The sequence below is a fragment of the Mustelus asterias genome, chromosome 1, assembly GCF_964213995.1.
Source record: "Mustelus asterias chromosome 1, sMusAst1.hap1.1, whole genome shotgun sequence".
Lineage (NCBI taxonomy): Eukaryota > Metazoa > Chordata > Chondrichthyes > Carcharhiniformes > Triakidae > Mustelus > Mustelus asterias.
This window is the reverse complement of record NC_135801.1, coordinates 137282095-137303988: the sequence shown is the minus strand read 5'-3', so window position 1 is coordinate 137303988 and position 21894 is coordinate 137282095. Positions and strand designations below refer to the sequence as shown.

Sequence of the window (21894 nt, the reverse complement as noted above, 5' to 3'; positions counted from 1 at the left end):
TTATGGTATTTGCTACCAAATAAACCTGTTGGATTTTAACCTGGTGTTGTGAGACTTCTTACTGTGCCCAGCCCCCGGACAGTCCCGATCTCCCCCACTGACAGTCCTGACCCTCCCCTCCCCAGAGAGTCCTTACCTTTCTCCCCGCCAGCCCTGACACCCTCCCGCCACCAATAGTCCCGACCCCCCATCACCCGCCGATGACCAGCACAGACCTCCCGGCAGCCCCCCCATCCTGACATGGAGCTGATGATGCTGAAATTCTTGGTCCTGGAGATGCGCAGAGGTCATGGCGCCTAAGGCACTCAAGCAGTCCAGCGGGCTGGGAGAGTGAGAGAAATCACCCCCCTGAAGTTCGGGAAGTTAGCTCTCCCACGCAATTCAGGTTTTGAAGATGACATAGACTGCAGGATTTCCATTTGTGTGGAAATATAGTAACGTGGTAACCTGAAAGTTGGCTGAAGACCTTGATGACTCAGGAAATGTTAGGTGATGAGGTAAATTGGCAACAATTGCATATAATAACGTGTTAACAGTGAGCATGCGTTCTGCAGACTGAACCTCTTTGATATTAGTCTTGTTCTTTTAGCTGTTAACGTTCTATGACCAGATCACAAATACAGGGAGGAAACGATGCTATGTCGTGTGGTCTCTTGGTGGAGAGGGTTTGCATGGGAAACTTTGCTCCTAGCATAAATTGTGGCAATGAGATTATCAATTCTGGATTAAGTGTAAAACCATCAACTGTCCACAATCCACAATTAAGCAATCTAACCGTCATCTCCCGTGCAACATATAGTCTATGATTTTAGCAATTGTGCATTAAAACACAGCTCATTGATCTAACCATCAGGCAGGCATGGGATAAAATCCATTCTGAAGAGATTTCAGCTATTGAAGTAATACTATACACCCAAAAACTCCTTCATGATTGTCCAAGCCTCCAATCTAAATTCACCACCAATATTCAAAGTATGAGTTACAGGTATTATTGCAAAAATGAAAACATCTCACGAATTTGAGACAATGAACTTAGAAATAAATACCTCCCGAAGCGGATCATTTAATTCTTCCAGAATACTGTCTTCGTCAAAGATCTTGCCTTGGTAGCGGTGTTCATAATAGTCGTGAATCTTCTGCCGCATATCAGCAGGCAGCTTGTGGAACGACATGTACTGTTCCACTTGTTTGTACTGAAATAAAAAAGGAGAAACACCATGTTAGATGAGCTGATTTGTCTCCCACTGGAGAGGGAAGCGATGCCGGGCTAATGAAGTCGCTCCACAGTATGTTGCTTTCAAAGAAATGTGATTTCCAACAAACCGCTGAACAAAATGGGGAAAAAATACACAATGTATAGACATTTAAAAACTAAATTAAATGACCTAGATAAAAGACACATGACACAAGGTCAGCTTTGAAAAGAATATGGGAGAAAACCAGGTAACTCAGAAAATAATATTTTGGTGGAACAATGTCTCAGTTTTAAAAGCCTGTATATTGTTATTGAGCTCAGGGGAGTAATTTTGACTTTGGGTGATAATGATTCAGCCTGCGGCTGTACACCCATCCTGAGTGTCGCTCCCATTGGCTTCAATAACAGGCAGCTGAACTGATGGTTGCCTGTTTCAGTCAGAAGTCTAAATTATGCCCAAGAACTTCATAATTTTACACCTTTGAGAATGAATGAGTTAGAGTTGGAAATAAATTCAACTTGGGGAAAAAAGTTAGAAAAGGAATAAAAAATTCCAAATATAAAAATTTGGAAATAGCTGACAAGGTCAGATGCCTAATAAAACTGAACCCACTTGTAGATAGAATCATACAAATGCTTGCAGGAACTATACTATGATGGCCGGTGGTTAAAATGGAATTTGTTAAGTGAAGGCATGCAGTTCACACTTTTGACCTTTGACATGAGAAATAAAAACAGGAGGACCATTTAGCACCTCAAGCCTGCTACGCTATTCAATAAAATCACGGTGGATCGTCTATCTCAGCTACGCCTTCCTGCATTATGTTCTATTATACATTTAGGGCAGAATTCTCCCATCCTGGTACTCAGTCCCGTGGCGGAGCGGGAATATGGCAAGTTTCCCGCTGCTAAGGTCGGTGGGAAAACACGCAAAATCCTCTGGCATTGACCTCATTAATTATGCAACTGGGGGTTTTGCACTGCATTCCATGGCAGGGCAGGCCTGATGACATGTAATCCGCCATCCTGCTTGGGCGCTTAACATCACTGATCACAATTGAAGAAAGGAGGTGAACCTCCTGACAATGGAGATGGATCTTTGAGAGCACTTTGAGGCTGGGAGATTGGCTCCCTACAGGACACCGAATCTGGAAGGTCCACTTGCAGATGCACCCATTTCTACTCCCCACACCCCCACCCAATGCTGTGATGTTCCAAGGTTCAGGGTTGCCAGCGACTTCCACCTTGAACTCCGAAGGCAGCCCCGGTCATTATTCCGGTGAAACATCTGCACACTAGATGTATTTTGCATTGGCGTGTTTTCCCATTGAGACCGCAGAGAATTAGATGTGGGTGGTCTAATGGGTAATCCCCATTAGCGGGATGCAAATAAGTTTCACGCCGGTCCCCGGTCTCCATTGAAGGATGTTATTTTCTTTTAAAAAAAGATTCCTTCATGTCAAATAGTAAACTCACTCCCAGACCTTTGGCAACTATAGAACTTCAATCCCCTTTGCCGCCGAGTGATGTGTTTCTTTTATATATATATTGTTTATAGAGTAAAGAAGGATGGAAGATTAGGCCAATCTGTCATTTATTGTTCCCAAATACTTCCTGCAGGATAAACAGGCAAATTCAGGGGGAAATGTGTTACCTTATAGACTACAATTGGATGCAGTTCTGCAATACAAATGGATTATAAATATAAGCAAAGGTATGAACATAGGAACAGAGTAGACCATTCAGCATCTTGAGCTGCTTGTGGTTGATCTGTGACCTAACTCCACATTGCCCAACTTTGCCCCATATCCCTTAATGTCTTGGGCTAACAAAAATCTGTCTAGCTCAGATTTGAAATTAACAATTGGCCCAGCATCAAGTGTTGTTTGTGGAAAAAATTTCTGAAATTCTCTTTACATGTAGAAGAGCTTCGTAAATTCACTCCTAAAAGGTTTGACTCTAAATTTTAGACAGTACTCCCGAGTTCTGGACATCCCAACCAGGAGAATTCTCTCTATTTACCTTATCTATTCCCCTCTCCTCACCAACTTCTACAGATGCACCATATAAAGCATTCTTTCTGATTGTATCACAGCTTGGTATGGCTCCTGATCTGCCCAAGACCGCAGGTAACTACGAAAGGCCGTGAATGTAGCCCAGTCCATCATACAAACCAGCCTCCCATCCATTGACTCTGGGCCTGATTTTACCAAAACTTCGCGCCCGTTTTCGGGTGCGAAATCGCGGTAAAGTTGGGCATTGGGCCTGTACCGCGATCTGCACCCGATCCTGAGCAGATCGCGGCTTAACTGACACCCGATTCGGGCGCGGGTCCGGCGTGCGCCCGAATCGGGCGGCCCGACGATTTAAATGCATTTGCATGCATTTAAATTGACTTAATGAACCGCGCGCCCAACTCTACCGCCAAATCCCACTTTACCGTCTTCTGGCCCAATCCGCGTCCGCGCTGTAACCGACCTGCAAAACAAAAGTCTGAAGTCGCCTCTGCAGCCTCCGAAGAGCGGGGTCAGAGACTGCAACAGTTCTCTGACCCACGTCATCCTCTGGTCGGGGGAGTAGGGGGCTGGGAGGAGAGGGGGTGTGACATCTCATCCCCTGGGGGTGGGGTGGGGAGGAGATGGGGTGTGATGTCTCATCCTCTGGTCGGGGGGGGGTTCCGCTGCTTGTCTGCGGCTGATCCCTCCTGGCACCATCACTGGTACACTACCAGCCACATATTACTCTTCCCTGCAGGTGCGAGAGAGATGGCTGTGGCTGGTAGTGTACCAGTGATGGTGCCAGGAGGGATCGGCCGCAGACAAGCAGCGGAATCCCCCCGACCAGAGGATGAGACGTCACACCCCATCTCCTCCCCCACCCCCCCCCCGCCGCAAGGGGATGATCGGTCACACCCCCTCCCCTCCCACCCCACCCCCCCAGAGGATGAGACGTCACACCCCCTCTCCACCCCGCCCCCCAGGGGATGATTGGTCACACCCCCTTCCCACCCACCCCCCCACCCCCCCAGGGGATGATCGGTCACACCCCCTCCCCTCCCCCCCCCCCCACCTGCCACCCCCGACCAGAGGATGAACGTCAGAGAGCCGCTCTCTCCGCTTTCTGCTTTTCTTCTCGCGCCCGGGTGCGCTGTCAGATTTTTTTCAAACTGCGCATGCGCAGTTCAGAGCTCCGATCAGTCCACCTGCGCTAAGCCCCGCCCACAGCGCGGATCGGGCTGGAGCCGGCAAAACGCATATGGGCGCGCTGTAAAGAGGATTCCAGGCGCGGATCTATTTGACGCCCAGATCCGGCACTTAGACTCAAAATGGTAAAATGCCCCCCTCTGTCTACACTTCCCACTGCCTCAGAAAAGCAGCCAGCAAAAACAAGGACCCCATGCACCCCGGACATTCCCTCTTCCACCTTCTTCCATCGGGAAAAAGATATAAAAGTCTGAGGTCACGTACCAACCGACTCAAGAACAGCTTCTTCCCTGATGCTATCAGACTTTTGAATGGACCTACCTCGCATTAAGTTGATTTTTCTCTAAACCCTCGCTATGACTGTAACACTACATTCTGCATCCTCTGCTTTCCTTCTCTATGTACAGTATATTTTGTCTGTATAGCGTGCAAGAAACAATACTTTTCATTGTAACAATGTATAACACATGTAACACATGTAACAATAATAAATCAAATCAAATTAATATATTGAAAACTTAGATCAAAACTGCTTGACCGTTTAAATTGCAGGGAATACATAACTTTGTTTGTGTGACCTCTCTACTTAATTCAACCTTTTGAGTCCAGGTATCATTTCAGTACCTCTACGCTGCAATCCCTCCAAGGGATAGACGTTGCCTTCGCAAGGTTACAGTACTCCACAGGACAAAGGGGATAAGCACCGAGCTCCAGCTCACAGGAGGAATTATCCTCAGCATAGGGTTTACAGGCTGAGAGTAAAGCTTCTTGGACATAACTGAGCAAGCAGTCACTTAGAGGGCTAGGGCCAGGATTTTCCATTCCTTTTTTTGGACGAGTTTGGAGATGGGATCGGAAAGTCTCATGAGCAGCCCAAATCGTATTTCACACTCACATAAAAGTGTGACGTGGCAGTTCTCGCCCCACCCACCAGTGACATAACAAGGTTCCCGACATCATTTCCATATTTTAACATTTCATTATCAGGCCTCTGGGCCTGAATCATTCTCCTGCCCACCCCACCTCCCACCCCGGTGAACAAGTCCATTCACATCAGCGTGACGGCAGACTGGCATGAATCACAACTGGTTCTCCTAAGTCATGCACCTGGCAAGCAGACCTCCTAAAGGAGCTCAGGTAAGTACATTACTCAGGGAGGAGAGGGTCATGCCTGGGCATTAGCTGGGCGGCTTCTAAGAAAGGACCCTTGATCTTCAAAAAGCTAAGGGCATGATTTTACAGCCCTTCCCACTGGCGGGACCTTCCGGTCCTGCCGAAGGTGAGCCCTGAGGCGGATCCCCCTGCAGCAGTACGGGTGACCTACACATAATGACATAGGCACTGGCAGGACCAGAAGAGCCTGCTGGTGGCCAATGGCAAGCCACCTCCTGCTGGCTTGGAATTGCTGGTGGTGTGGGCTCAGTCAGAGAGGCGGAGAAAGTCATTGGCATCTGTTTTTCTGCTCCATTGTTGGGAAAATTCTGTTGCACTGATTTCATGTCAGGCAGTTCCTGAAACTTAGGGTGCAATCTTACCAGCTGTTCACACCCTCCTGCCACTGCAACTAGGACGGAGAATTTGGCATCCAGCCAAATTCACAGACATTTTCAACCATGCTTTACAACAATCTGAGGTCCTTATCTGCTTCAAGAAGACGATCATCATCCCGGTACCTAAGAAAAACCAATCAGCGTGCCTTAATGACTAAAGGGCCGGTGGCTCTGACATCCATCATTATGAAGTGCTTCGAAAAAGCTAGTCATGACATGAATCAATTCCAGCCTCCCGGACTACCTGGATCCCCTACATTTTGCCTATCGCCACAATAGGTCCATAGCAGATGCCATTTCCCTGGTCCTGCACTCAACCCTGGAACACTTAGATAACAAGGACACCTATATCAGACTCCTATTTATTGACTACAGCTCAGCCTTCAACACTATTATTCCCACGAAACCCATCTCCAAACTCCGTGGCCTGGGCCTCGGCACCTCCCTCTGCGACTGGATACTGAGCTTCCTAACTCACAGACCACAATCAGTAAGGCTAGGCAACAACACCTCCGCCACAATCATCCTCAACACCGGTGCCCCACAAGGCTGTGTTCTCTGGCCCCTGTTATACTCCTTATACATCTATGACTGTGTGGCCAAATTCCCATCCAATTCGATTTTCAAGTTTGCTGACGATACCACCGTAGTGGGTCGGATCTCAAACAATGATGAGACAGAGTACAGGATTGAGAGAGCAAATCTGGTGAACTGGTGTGGCAATAGTAATCTCTCCCTCAATGTCAACAAAATGAAGGAGATTGTCATCGACTTCAGGAAGCGTAAAGGAGAACATGCCCATCTACATCAATGGAGATAAAGTAGAAAGGGTCGAGAGCTTCAAGTTTTTAGGTATCCATATCACCAACAACCTGTCCTGATCCACTCATGCTGACACTATAGTTAAGAAAGCCCACCAACTTCTCTACTTTCTGAGAAGCTTAAGGAAATTTGGCATGTCAGCTACGATTCTCACCAACTTTTACAGATGCACCATAGAAAGCATTCTTTCTGGTTGTATCACAGCTTGGTATGGCTCCTGCTCTGCCCAAGACTGCAAAGAACTACAAAAGGTTGTGAATGTAGCCCAATCCATCACGCAAACCAGCCTCCCGTCCATTGACTCTGTCTACACTTTCTGCTGCCTCGGCAAAGCAGCCAACATAATTAAGGACCACACGCACCCCGGACATTCTCTCTTCCACCTTCTTCCGTCAGGAAAAAGATACAAAAGTCTGAGGTCACATACCAACCGACTCAAGAACAGCTTCTTCCCGGCTGCTGTCAGACTTTCGAATGGACTTACCTTGCATTAAGTTGATCTTTCTCTACACCCTAGCTATGACTGTACTACATTCCGCACTCTCTCAAACAAAGAACAAAGAACAAAGAACAATACAGCACAGGAACAGACCCTTCGGCCCTCCAAGCCCGCGCCGCTCCCCGGTCCAGGATTGAATCCTGAATCCAGGATCCCCGCCCAATTTTCCAGCCTATCTACATCCTAATATCCTATCCACCGAGCTGTCCCTCACAGCTACGATGCTTTGTTCATCACAACCTATTAACTCACCCCCACCCCCCCATTCCAGACCATGTGATCTCCAGGGAGAGGCGAAAACCCAGAGTGAAAACCCCAGGGCCAATATGGGGGAAAAAAAATCTGGGAAATTCCTCTCCGACCCCCTGTGGCGATCGAAACGAGTCCAGGAGATCACACTGGCCCTGATCAGAAAATGCTTCCCAACCCTATTCATTTCCACTTCTGCTTTACGAACACCATCTGAATTCCCTGCCCCCGAGACAGGTTCCCAACTATCCGCAGTCTCGCTCTGTACTGGCACTTGAATGAAGCCTTGAAACGAGAAACAAAGAACAATTAGCCCGCGCCGCTCCCTGGTCCAAACTAGACCACTCTTTTGTATCCCTCCATTCCCACTCCGTTCATATAGCTGTCTAGATAAGTCTTAAACGTTCCCAGTGTGTCCACCTCCACCACCTTGCCCGGCAACACATTCCAGGCCCCCACGACCCTCTGTGTAAAATATGTCCTTCTGATATCTGTGTTAAACCTCCCCCCCTTCACCTTGAACCTATGACCCCTCGTTTCCTTCTCTATGAACGGCATGTTTTGTCTGTATAGCGCGCAAGAAACAATACTTTTCACTGTATGTCAATACATGTCACAATAATAAATCAAGTCAAATCAAATCTGCAAAGCCCTCCTTATGAATATCTGGGGACTTGTGCCTAAATTGGGAGGGCTGCCTCATAAAGTCGTCAAGTTACAGCCTCAGCAAATCATACCTTACAGTCAATGTCCTGGAAAACACCATAATCATTCCAGGGTCTGTCCTGTCCTACTGATACACGGTGATGCACTGTTGGGAAGGTGTTGCTCTGGGAGTCTACAACATTGGGTATCAGGTCAAACAAGGGCAAGCAAACCTTCTGCTAATTCTCACCGAGCACCCTACCTGAAGAAGAACTGAGGGTGACAAGGGCACAGAGTACACTCTGGGTGGGGAAAATCAATATCTATTGAGTGGTTATTAACCAATCTGACCATGTCCTGAAGGACATACTTGCCTGACTAGGTCTGTCACAGATGGTGAGGAAACCAACAGGAGGGAAAGGCCTATTTGATCTCATCCTCACTAATCTACCTGTTGCAAATGTATCTGTCCATGACAGTATTGGCTGAAGTGACAAGCTTATAGTCCTCTTGTAGACAAAGTCCTGTCATCATACTGAGGATGCCATCCATTGTGTTGTGTGGCGCAACCACCGTGCTAAATGCGATAGATTCAGAACAGATCTAGCAGCTGAAAACTGGGCATATATGAGGCGTTGTGGGCCATCAGCAGCAGCAGGATTATATTCAGCCACAATCTGTAACCTCATGGCCCAGCATATGCCTCTTTCAACCATTACTATCAAGCCAGAGATCAGTCTAGTTTAATGAGGAGTACTGAAGAACATGCTTGGAGCAGCACCAGATGTACATAAAAATTAGATGCCAAACTGGGGAAGCTAAAACTCAGGACTAACTTGTCTGCCAAAAGGCAGAAGCAGCAGATGGCAGACAAAGCTAAACAACCCCAGAACCAATGATTCAGATCAAAGCTCTACAGCCCTGCCACATCCAGTTGTGAATGCTGGTGGACAATTAAACATGAATTGGAGAAGGAAGCTTCAAAGATATCCCAAACTCAATGCTAGGAAAGCCGTCAGCTATTTTCAGCCAAAAATGTTGAGTGGATGATCTGTCTTGGCCTCCTCTTGGGGTCCCATAAGACCATAAGACATAGGAGCAGAATTAGACCACTCGGCCCATCGAGTCTGTTCCGCCATTCAATCATAGCTGATATTTTTTTCATCCCCATTCTCCTGCCTTTAAAGTTAAAGTTCATTTATTAGTCACGTGTTAGGCCTACATAAACACTGCAATGAAGTTACTGTGAAATTCCCCTAGCCGCCACAATCCGGCACCTCTTCGGGTCAATGCACCTAACCAGCACGTCTTTCAGAATGTGGGAGGAAACCGAGCACCCGGAGGAAACCCACACAGACATGGAGAGAACGTGTAAACTCCACACAGACAGTGACCCAAGCCGGGAATCGAACCTAGGTCCCTGGCACTGTGAAGCAGCAGTGCTAACCACTGTGCCGCTGTGCCGCCCCTTTGAAGAAGAACTTTTGAAGAACATTTGAAGAAGCTCCTTTGAAGAAGAACCTTTTCCCAAAACCCCTGATCCCCTTATTAATCAAAAACCAATCTATCTCTGTCTTAAAGACACTCAATGACCTGGCCTCCAAAACCTTATGCGGCAAAGAGTTCCACAGATTCACCACACTCTGGCTGAAGAAATTCCTCCTCATCTCTGTTTTAAAGGATCACCCCTTTAGCCTGAGGATGTGCCCTCTGGTTCTAGTTTTTCCTACGAGTGGAAACATCCTCTCCACGTGCACTCTATTCTCGCAGCATCCTGTAAGTTTCAATAAGATCCCCCATCATCCTTCTAAACTCCAACGAGTACAGACCCAGAGTCCTCAACCGTTCCTCATAGAACAAGCTCTTCATTCCAGGGATCATTCTTGTGAACCTTCTCTAGACCCTTTCCAAGGCCAGCACACCCTTCTTTAGATATGGGGCCCAAAACTGCTCACAATACTCCAAATGGGGTCTGACCAGAGCCTTATACAGTCTCAGAAGTACATCCCTGCTCTTGTATTCTCACCCTCTCTACGTAAAAGTGACTACTCTTGATGTCAAGGCAGCATTGATTGAGTGTGGCATCAAGGAGCCCTAGCAAAATTGAAGTCAATGGGAATCAGGGAAAAAACTCTCCATTGATTAGAATTATATCTGACACAAAGGAAGATGGTTGTGGCTTTTGGAGACCAATCACCTCAGCCTCAGGATATCTCAGCTCAAGTTCCTCAGGCCCAACCATCTTCAGCTGCCTCATCAATAACCTTCCCTTTATCATAAGGCCAGAAGTGGCAATGTTTGCTGATAATTGCTAAGTGCTCAGTAAAGTTCATTATTCCTCAGTTACTGAAGCAGTTCATGCCACATGCAGCAAGCTCAGGACAACATTCAGGCTTATGCTGACAAATGGCAAGTAACACTAATGCCACACATGCACCAGGCAATGACTGTCTCCAACAAGAGAGAATCTACCCATCTCCCCTTGTCATTCAATGGCATTTAAAACATTAAATCTGCCACAATCAACATCCTGGGGTTTACTATTGAACGGAAACTGAACTGGATTTGCCATATAAATACTGTGTCTATAACAAAGAACAAAGAACAATACAGCACAGGAACAGGCCCTTCGGCCCTCCAAGTCCACGCCGCTCCCTGGTCCAAACTAGACCATTCTTTTGTATCCCTCCATTCCCACTCCGTTCATGTGGCTATCTAGATAAGTCTTAAACGTTCCCAGTGTGTCCGCCTCCACCACCTTGCCCGGCAGCGTATTCCAGGCCCCCACCACCCTCTGCGTAAAATACGTCCTTCTGATATCCGTGTTAAACCTCCCCCACCTCACCTTGAACCTATGACCCCTCGTGAACGTCACCACCGACCTGGGAAAAAGCTTCCCACCGTTCACCCTATCTATGCCTTTCATAATTTTATACACCTCTATTAGGTCACCCCTCATCCTCCGTCTTTCCAGTGAGAACAACCCCAGTTTACCCAATCTCTCCTCATAACTAAGCCCTTCCATACCAGGCAACATCCTGGTAAACCTCCTCTGCACTCTCTCTAAAGCCTCCACGTCCTTCTGGTAGTGTGGCGACCAGAACTGGGCACAGTATTCCAAATGCGGCCGAACCAACGTTCTATATAACCGCAACATCAGACCCCAACTTTTATACTCTATGCCCCGTCCTATAAAGGCAAGCATGCCATATGCCTTATTCACTACCTTCTCCACCTATGACGTCACCTTCAAGGATCTGTGGACTTGCACACCCAGGTCCCTCTGCGTATCTACACCCTTGATGGTTCTGCCATTTATCTATGTTAGTTCTACCAAAATGCATCACTTCGCATTTATCTGGATTGAACTCCATCTGCCATTTCTTTGCCCAAATTTCCAGCCTATCTATATCCTGCTGTAGCCTCTAACAATGTTCCTCACTATCTGCAAGTCCAGCCATTTTCGTGTCGTCCGCAAACTTACTGATAAGAGCAGGTCAGAGGCCTGGAATCCTGAGACGAGTAACTCACCTCCTGACTCTCCAAAGCCTGTCTACCATCTGCAAAGCGCAAGTCAGGAGTGTGACAGAGACACTTGTCTAGATGAGTGCAGCTCCAACAATATTTTCCAGAAGAAAGTTGCCCACTTGGTCAGAATCCCATCCACTACATAAACACGTTCACTGCCTCCACACTGGCACACAGTGATGGCAGTGTGTACAGTATAACTGATCCATACAGGTATTCAACAAGGCTCCTTCAACAGCACCTTTCAAACCCACAACCTCTATCACCTATAAGGACAAGGGCAGCAGATACATGGGAACACCATCACCTGCAACTTTTCCCTCCAAGCCACTCACCAACCTGACTTGGAAATATATCACCGTTTCTTCACTGGGTCAAAGTTCCGAGACTCCCTTCCTCACATTACCATGGATGTACCTACACCACATGGATTCCAGTGGTTCAAGAAGGCAGCTCACCATCACCTTCTTAACGACAGGTGGGGATGGGCAACAAATACTGCCTTTGCCAGTGATACTCACATCCCATGAAACCATAATGAATACTACCTCCCGAACATTACTGCAGGCTGCTATCGTGCCAGGGATCCAGGTTCAATTCTCGGCTTGGGTTACTGTCTGTGCAGCGTCTGCATGTTCTCCCCGTGTCTGCGTGGGTTTCCACCGGGTGCTCCAATTTCCTTCCACAGTCCGAAAGATATGCTGGTTAGGTGCATTGGCCATGCTAAATTCTCCCTCAGTGTATCCAGACAGATGCCAGAGGTGGCGACCAGTGGATTTTCACACTAAATTCATTACTATGTTAATGCAAGCCTCGTTGTGACACTAATAAATAAACTTAAAAAACTTACTAGCCAGCCCTAGCTAAGCCCCAGGAGCTTTCTCTGGATCGCTGCCTGCATTGTAGCTGATAAGATTGGTCCAGAGAAATCTGGCAATCTGCCTCAGGAGGCTCAGCTGGCACCTGCGGTTTTCCTGAACTACACCAATGAGGCAAAAAACCCTATTTTCAAAGAGCCTTGGGTCACTGCTTGTACCTTCAACTTTTTGGACCTGAAATTTGGCCCAAACAAATTTCTCTCCAATCAGTTTCAAAACATAGCGGGAAAAATATTTGTCACTTAACATCAAAGCGTTGCATGATTGTGAGAAAAGGCAAAAAATCCTGCTAAACATCTTTTCTTGAAGACAAAGGGGTCAAGGTTCACTTCCAGAGAGTTTCCAATGGGAACCCGCAGAGGGCAGTTTATGTGGGCAAGTCATCTGTGGCACTTTAGCTGTCTACCGGGGTTAAAATCTCCCCCCGTGACTCCTAAATCTGATGTATAATCCTTTGCCAATAGAAGTATTTGCTTTGCTACTATTGACATTTTATTGAACATTTCCCTCAGGTAAAATGCATGAGATTTCAACTTTATGCATCACTAATGCCCGTTAGTATTTTTCAATTAATCAAATCTAAGAAAGTAAATGTAGCATAAAAATATGTCCAAAAAATAATGATGCACTCAGTGCCACATGTAAGTTTCATTTGTAACATGAGAGAATTGAACAGAATGCACAGGCACAGACAAACATTCTCATTACAGCTGCAATTAACTACTTTCAAATTTATCAATAATTTATCCTCCTGTTGGTGCCTGTTCTCACCTTATTGGTCGGGTGATTACTACAACAGGTAACATTTAATATTTCAAAAGCAGAGTGATTAAAATGCGAGGAGGTACCAGATGGTTTTCCCAAAGATCCTTCAGCCTTCCAATGACTGCACTCTTTCATTGTGATCAAAAATGAAACTCTTTTCACAATGTCAGCAGCCTTCTTTTCAGCTGCTAATTTTGGCAACTGGATTTGAGGTTAGGGTGCATCGTAAAATGGATGCTATCTTTGCACTCCCTGAAGTAAAACTGCTCATTTTTTACCTCAATAAAGACTATTAACAGCTGGTGTGTTGGAAACTCTCTTCCACCTGCCCTTTAGTTTTCTCTCCTCCTATCCTGAAGCGACGAAGGGCAATTTAATGGGTTGAGAATTACTGGGTGCTTCTGCCCAAGCACTCGATTCCCATAACAACTGAAGCTCCAAGCTGAAATTGTAAAGTCACCTTGTAAAGGTGTAAAGAAATTGCAGTCAGCGGCACGGTGGCACAGTGGTTAGCACTGCTGTCTCACAGCACCAGGGACCTGGGTTCAATTCCGGCCACACACTGCCTGTGTGGAGTCTGCACGTTCTCCCCATGTCTGGGTGGGTTTCCTCCCACAGTCCGAAAGACATGGTGGTTAGGTGCATTGGCCATGTTAAATTCTCCCTCCGTGTACCCGAACAGACACCAGAGTGCGGCAACTAGGGGATTTTCACAGTAACTTCATTGCAATGTTAATGTAAGCCTCCTTGTGGCAATGATAAATAAGCTGTTAAGTAACTCACCATCACCTTCTCAAGGGCAATCAGGGTGTGCAATAAATGGTCTAGCCAATGACACCCACATCCCATGAATAAATAAATAAATAAATCCAGTTAAGCTAAACATTCAACCAAAATCTTTGCACACCATTATCTCCCTGGATTTGGTGTATGTTTAAACTCTACTTTCATTTGTTTAATTGGGAAGAGCATTCCTCAGTACTCTGTAGCTATAATGAAGTGGTTAACAGAGGAGCTGGTTAAAGGAAAACTAAGATTGCAGATTGTGCTTCATAAGCTGTCAGCCTGCAGTCATTTTTTTAATGAAATCCCAGTGTGCGGTGGAGGACGTGTGTCGTCCCAGACGCATGGCACAAATGTCTGCTGTCAGCTAGCAGGATAGGGATAGGAAGAAACATTACCTTTCCATTGTAATCACTGAACTTCAGCATTTTTTCAACACCACTATTTTTTCAGGGATGATCTTTACAAAAGAAAGTTTGGCTTTTGAACAGCAATATTTTGGTAACTGGAGTGGCACAGTGGTTAGCATTGCTGCCTCACAGCGCCAGGGACCCAGGTTCGATCCCGGGCTTGGGTGACTGTCTGTGTGGAGTTTGCACGTTCTCCCCATGTCTGCATGGGTTTCCTCCGAGTGCTCCGGTTTCCTCCCACAGTCCAAAGATGTGTGGGTTAGGTGGATTGGCCATGCAAAATTGCCTCTTAATAGTGTCAGGGGGACTAGCTAGGGTAAATGCATGGCGTTATGGGGATCGGGCCTGGGTGGAATTGTGGTTGGTGCAGACTCGAAGGGCTGAATGGTCTCCTTCTGCACTGTAGGATTCTACGATAAATGACCATCAGAATTGTGTTTGGGTTACACAATATCTGCAACATTAATCGTAATTGTTTAGGTTTAAGACATCTTCACTGTGCCAGCTCCTCTAGCCTCTTGATTCTCTACTTCCGTCACTGTGACATGGTTTTTATATTACTGAAGGACCACATCATTAAACTTTACAGAGATTTGAACAGAGTCTGCCATAAGCAGCTGTATGAAACAAAACTGATTGTGTGTCCAATATGTATCCTACAGAGAATTGTGATCCAGGTGAGGTTTATCGTAGTTCTTACACATTGGCGATCTGACTTCAGTTCAACAGTGGTACCTTGTTCTGGTTCTGCAGTAGCAGTTTTGAGAAAGCTCACAGCTCTCTGAAGGTGTTTCAGAAGACTACTTCCTGCAAGTTCTCCTCCACATTTTACAGCATTGTGACTTGGGAATATATTGCTGGTTCTTCAATGTTGCTGAGTTATAATCCTGAAACTCCTTCCCTAACAAGACCGTGGGCTGGATTGTACCAGGTCTCTGAGGACAGATTGCAAGTTGGGAGGGTCCATAAAATGGCAAGAGAAGGGAGTGGGCAGTGTGTTCATCATTTTCCTGCTGCTGTGCCACTTTGTCAGGGATGGTGGCAACGGGTGGCCTTTCTACGCAGTGTCCAACTGAACCACTTACTAGGCAAATTGAGGGCCTCTTCCTGCATCCACTGGCATTTTACTAGCAATGGAGGGCCCTCATCCAATGGGGAGACTACTCGGTGAACCCTAGCAGTCACCTGGCGGGTTGCAGGAGGGCTCTCCTTTTCAGGCACTCCTTGGCCCATGAAGGAGCTTCCCAGTGGCATTGACCAGACTCACAGAAACAGAGCCACCTTTTCTCACCAACTGTCCCTTCCCCACCACCTGGCATAGGGCTCTGAGACTCCACATACCTGGCTGTGAGGGAAAATGTTCATGGCGCGCCCACCTCCTCAAGGTGCAGTCCCAGCAGTGGCACCACTCTCAGGGGTATCTGGTTTAATGTCACTGACAAAATGTTACCATGGGTTCCACTGATCCCGGAAGGGGGTTCAGCAACCTCCATCTTCCCTTTTAGGTCAGTTGGCAGGAACTCTGACACCAATACTAAATCCACTCCAGTCGCTGTGCTTATCCCACATGGACTGTAGCAGCTCACCACCACCTGCTCAAGAACAGTTTAGGTTGAACAATACTTCCTGGCCTTGCCAGAATGCTCACATCCCATGAACAATTAAAAAAATGTAAATCTAGATCAATAAACCCTCATAAATCTGTCTACACTTCCCACTGCCTCGGCAAAGCAGCCAGCATAATTAAGGACCCCATACACCCCGGACATTCTCTCTTCCACCTTCTTCCATCGGGGAAAAGATACAAAAGTCTTAGGTCACATACCAACCGACTCAAGAACAGCTTCTTCCCTGTTGCCATCAGACTTTTGAATGGACCTACCTCGCATTAAGTTGATCTTTCTCTATGCCCTAGCTATGACTGTAACACTATATTCTGCACTCTCTCATTACCTTCTCTATGAATGGTATGCTATGTCTGTATAGAGCGCAAGAAACAATACTTTTCACAGTATGCTAATACATGTGACAATAATAAATCAAATCAAATCAAATCAAATTAGCACTAACTGAGGAATCTGAGTTGTTGCATAGTGGGTGGCACGGTGGCACAGTGGTTAGCACTGCTGCCTTACAGCGCCCGGGACCCGGGTTCGATTCCCGCTTGGGTCACTGTCTGTGTGGAGCTGGCAAATTCTCCCCGTGTTTGCGTGGGTTTCCACCGGGTGCTCCGGTTTCCTCCCACAGTCCAAAGATGTGCTGGTTAGGTGGATTGGCCATGTTAAATTGACCCCAATGTCAGGGGGTAAATACATGGGGTTATGAGGATAGGGCCTGGGTGGGATTGTGGTCGGTGCAGGCTCGATGGGTCGAATGGCCTCCTTCTGCACTGTAGCATTCTATGATTCTAGTTCAAGGAAGATCAAGTTGGTGCAGTAAGAGGTTCACATCTTCTTATGACAGTGGAATTTTGAATGTGTTACAATAATGTTTACCACAAATAAGAAATATTCTATTGTACTGAAGGTCTGACTTATGGAACAATTAATTCACCATTTTGGCTTTGTTTGAAGATACTGATCTTCCAGTCCTCTTCAGATACGGGGGTGTGGTGACAGAGAACTGGATAAGCGCAAATGCTATATTCTTGTTCAAAAAAGGGTGTAACATTAAACCCAGCACCTACCGGCCAGTCAGTTTAGCTTCAGTAATTGGGAAAACTGTTAGAAATGATAATCTGAGGCAAAATTAACAGTGGTTTGGCCAAATATGGACTAATGAAGGAAAGCTAGGCACTACTTAGTTAAAGGCAAATCATATTTAACTCATTTGAGTTTTTTGATGAGGTAACAGTGTGGTTGATGAGGATAAATAAGGTGCTTATTGTAGTGTACATGGACTTCCGAACCATGCCACATAACAAGGCTTGTCAGCAAAGTTAAAGACTACAGAATAAAAGGGATGGTGACAGCATGGATATGAAGTTGGCTGAGTGACAGGAAAAGGGGCAGTGGCTAAGAGTTATCTTTCAGACTGGAAGATGGTAGAGTTCCCCAAGGTCAATGCTAGTGCTATTGCTTTACTTAGCTTCATAGAAACCCGACAGTGAAGGATGCCTTTCGGCCCATCGAGTCCGCAACAAAAACAATAATCCCACCTATGCCTTACCCCCACTATCCTACACATTTACCCAACTAATCCCTCTAACCTACATATCCAGGACACTAAGGGGCAATTTAGCACAGCCAATCAACCTAACCCGCACATCTTTGGATTGTGGGAGGAAACCGGAGCACCTGGAGGAAACCCACGCAGACATGGGGAGAATGTGGAAACTCTACACAGACAGTGGCCTAAGCTGGGAATTGAACCCAGGCTCTCGGAGCTGTGAGGCAGCAGTACTAACCACTGTGCCAGCCTTGATCTATATTAATGGCCGAGACTTGGGTGTGCAAGGTACAATTTCAAAATTTGCAGATGACAAAACTTGGAATACTTTGAACTTTTAAGGAGAATAATCTTGGATTTCAAGAAAATATATACATGTTGGTGGAATGGGCAGAAATGCATGAATAGGAAATATAATACACAGTTTAGTTTACTTATTAGTGTCACAAGTAGGCTTACATTAACACTACACTGAAATTACTGTGAAAATCTCCTCGTCGCCACACTCCAGCGCCTGTTCGGATACACTGAGGGAGAATTTAACATGACCAATGCACCTAACCAACACGTCTTTCGGACTGTGGGAGGAAACCGGAGCACCCGGAGAAAACCCACGCAAACACGTGGAGAAAGTGCAGACTCTGCACAGAGAGTGACCCAAGCCAGGAATTGAACCCGGATCCCTGGTGCTGTGAAGCAATACATTTTGGTAAGAAGACTGAAGAAGACAATATGAAATGGAACCAAGAAGGCTAAGAGAAGATTAAAATAATGATGAGTTTTGATAAGGTAAATAGAGAAAAACTATTTCCACTGACTGGTTAGTTAGAACAAAGGGAAATATTAGTGAATGGCCCAGAACTTCAGATACCTGCATGGTCGTACCCTGGAAGTACTCCCACAAGATGCTCAGAAGTCCCCACCTGCAGACTGTGTGGGAATGCCCCAAAACACTTAAATTTCAAATGGGCAATTGCCCAACTTCCAGAACGTTCTAAAACTCTTGAGTTAAGAGCTGGGGATTTCGAGCTGAATCAAGATGAACAGCAGCACCTCGTTAAGGCATCTTTGTCAACATCTCCCAAATCAAACACAAAGATAACAAGTGCATCAGAACACCATTAACCGTAAGTTACACAACATCATGGAAATATAACACCATTCCTTTATCATTGCTGAGTCAAAATTCTGGAAATCTCTGCCTAATAGCACTGTGGTTGTACGTATAACAAACAGATTGCAGTGGTTCAAGATGCAGATGACCACTATTTTCTCAAGGACAAAAGATGGCAAATACATGCAGCCCTCGCTAATAATGCCCCCATCCTGTGATTGAATGAATAAAAAAGAATTTGGCCTGGCTCACTTTATGGCCGGAATTCATGGCCCCTTAACGCCTCATCTCTGCTGGCGGAGCCAGCGCTCAGACAAATGTGCAGCGGGACTGGAAAATCCCAGCCCTGGGCAAGGTCAGAGAATTCTGGCCTATATGTATTTCTCCTCTACTTTCAGGAAGTAGAATCATTTTTGTGCTTCATATTTTATTTAGTTGTACAGAATTACATTAGAGACTGCTATCTAATATAAAAGCTCTTGCTTTTGTTTAATATTCCCCAATGCAAACTGAGTTTGCTTGTGTATCAGAGAACTACCTTTAATCCAGCATAATCTTCAGGGCACAAAACACCACAAGGGCTGATTATTGAAAAAAAACAATAGTCGGATCATAGAAGAGACAAGATTTACTTATATGAACCACTGGAAAACTGCTGAAGGAGAAAATGTTTCTATATAACTTCAAAAAGACCTCACAATCTGTCTGAAGCACATTATACAGGGGGATTTAATGAATCTATCTGCCGTTGCCATATTTCAGAAAAAGAGTCCCAAACACAGCTAGAAAGGTAGGACATTGGTCACCTTGCTGCACAGAAGGCCCTATTTACTTTTTTGGCACACTTATAGAGAGCAGAATGAACGACAGTAGGAACAGAATTGGATTTTATCCAATTGATACCAGCACAGCAATTTTTTACCCATAAGGAGATCAAAGACAGGCTGGTGAAATAAAGACTCCATGGAACAGATCTGAAGCCTGAGGATTAAAAATATGACTTGCACATGTTACTGCTCTCCCCAATTGATCTACAGGAACTGATGCACGATCATGACCCAAGGCTGGGAGCGGCCAACAGAAAGATCAATTTAAATTTGGCAGTTCAAGGAGTTCACTTTATTTTAAAATGCCATAAGGCTCAAATCATTGATTCTGGGCATTCTGCCAAAATATTTCAGTGTGGCGTTTTATTGTAGTAAACCACCTTTGCTAATCAATCAATCTTTAAAATCATTCTTCTACCTGTTATTCAGAACTACCTATATTTGTTTTAAGTTTTATTTAAAGACCTTCTTTAATTATATTCTGTTGGACTATTTTTTCTCTTTCTCATCTTCGATTTCTCTACTGAAGGACAATTGGAATTATTACTATTACACATATACAATTTCTACCATTTCCTGTCTTTTGTTACCTTTACAGGACCTATATTGCCTCCTTTAGCCATCTACACAGGGGAACAGAAGCTGCAAATGCAACTGCAACAGTATCAATTTGCAATTAGTTAAGACTTGTATTGAGGAGCATGGATATTGTCAGTATCCATTCTCCAATGGGGCCCCGGTAGGGCAGCACGGTGGCACATTGGTTGGCACTGCTGCCTTGCAGTGCCAGGGTCCTGGGTTCAATTTAACCCTCAGGTGATTGTCTGTGTTAGAGTTTGCACATGCTCCCGTGTCTGGCTGAGATTCCTCTGGGTGTTCTGGTTTCCTCCCACAGTCCAAAGATCTGTAGATTAGATGGATTGGCCATGTTGCCCCTTAGTGTCAGGGGAATTAGTGGGGCAAATACGTGGGATAACAGGGATAGAGCCTGGGTGGGATTGTTGTCAGTGCAGACTCGATGGGCTGAGTGGCCTCTTTCTGCACTATAAGGATTGTAGGATTCTATGATTCCACTATGGAATGCCTTTCGGAATAAGAGGTACCACAGGTAAGGTTGATAGACTGGAGTTCGCAGTTAGGTTAGAGTCAAATAATTGTTACGAAATCAGCGATCAATAGCTTCTTTTTCTGGATCTTTAATAGATGATAACTAGTATAAGGGTGTGGTTGGGATAGCAAGAGTTAATGTGGGACAGGAGGACAGAATCATCCACAGAATGATGCAGAGAGACACATGACAGTAGACAGAGTTGTATGGAGGGAGTCAAGCAGAAGTCAGCATGGGGTTAGCTCCTATTTCAGATACTTTGCACATATGTAAATAATTATTTGTTACCAATAAAAATGACTGTCCAACCTTACAAGCATCTGAACCTCTTAGTGCAACCAACTGGACAAACCCTTTCAACATGGTGGTAGCTCATGAACAAACCCCGAACCAAAGAAGCTGAGGAAGAACCCGAACCTGAAAGAAACTAAGGTAACTGCATCTTGGCCTAACTGAAGTTCCTGAACCGAAGGCCAGCAACTGCAGCCTGAATTTTATGTTCAGGACATGCCCGAAGGTGGCACGGACAGGAAAGCTTGCGTTGGGAATGCCATATTATGCTGACTGGCCAATTAATGGCCATCCAGAGTGAAATGCGCTCTGTGGAAGACTGAGCATTGCTGGGAGGGCAGGAGGAGGGTGGGCAATGAGAAAAGGAAGCATGTAGTCTGGCACTTCCAATGTGTTCCCACAGGGTGACAGCCGCTGTGGAAACTGTCTGAGAAAGCTGTTGACCTGCAAAAAATATCAGTGGACCAGCACTGCCCGGAGTGTATAGGCAGCGGAAGCATACACAAACCACAGTGCCCATTCGCATTTGTTCATTTTATCTGAGCCCTGACTTTCATCCCACCCTGGATCAAGGTTGCAGCTTAAACCATAAAGGCAGATGGGTCATGTAAAATCCCGATCAATTGTTGTTTCATTCATTTCAATTTGTTTCCTGAGTGTTGGCAGGTGCGCCCCCCACAACCGAAATATCACACGATGGCGCGATGACTTTGGGACGCCGCCTGGCATCTTCTGAGAGATTCAGCAAACACGTCAGGAGCAGTTGCGAGATGAGGAGTGTCTTCACATCCGTTGTTATTGTCAACAAGGGTCATGAAAGTTCATTCCGAACACTTCACTGTGATTGATGATCTGCTCG

At 45.8% G+C, this 21894-nt stretch overlaps 1 protein-coding gene across 1 annotated transcript in view; it reads right to left on the bottom strand.

Annotated features, from left to right (window-relative positions):
* The window catches only part of LOC144511175 (potassium/sodium hyperpolarization-activated cyclic nucleotide-gated channel 1-like), a 299779-nt gene that overhangs the window by 121542 nt on the left and 156343 nt on the right, over positions 1–21894 (bottom strand). Inside the window, exon 5 of the mRNA XM_078241277.1 lies at positions 1047–1193. Coding sequence (XP_078097403.1) covers positions 1047–1193 — 147 coding nt within the window. The remainder of the gene's footprint in view (positions 1–1046; positions 1194–21894) is intronic.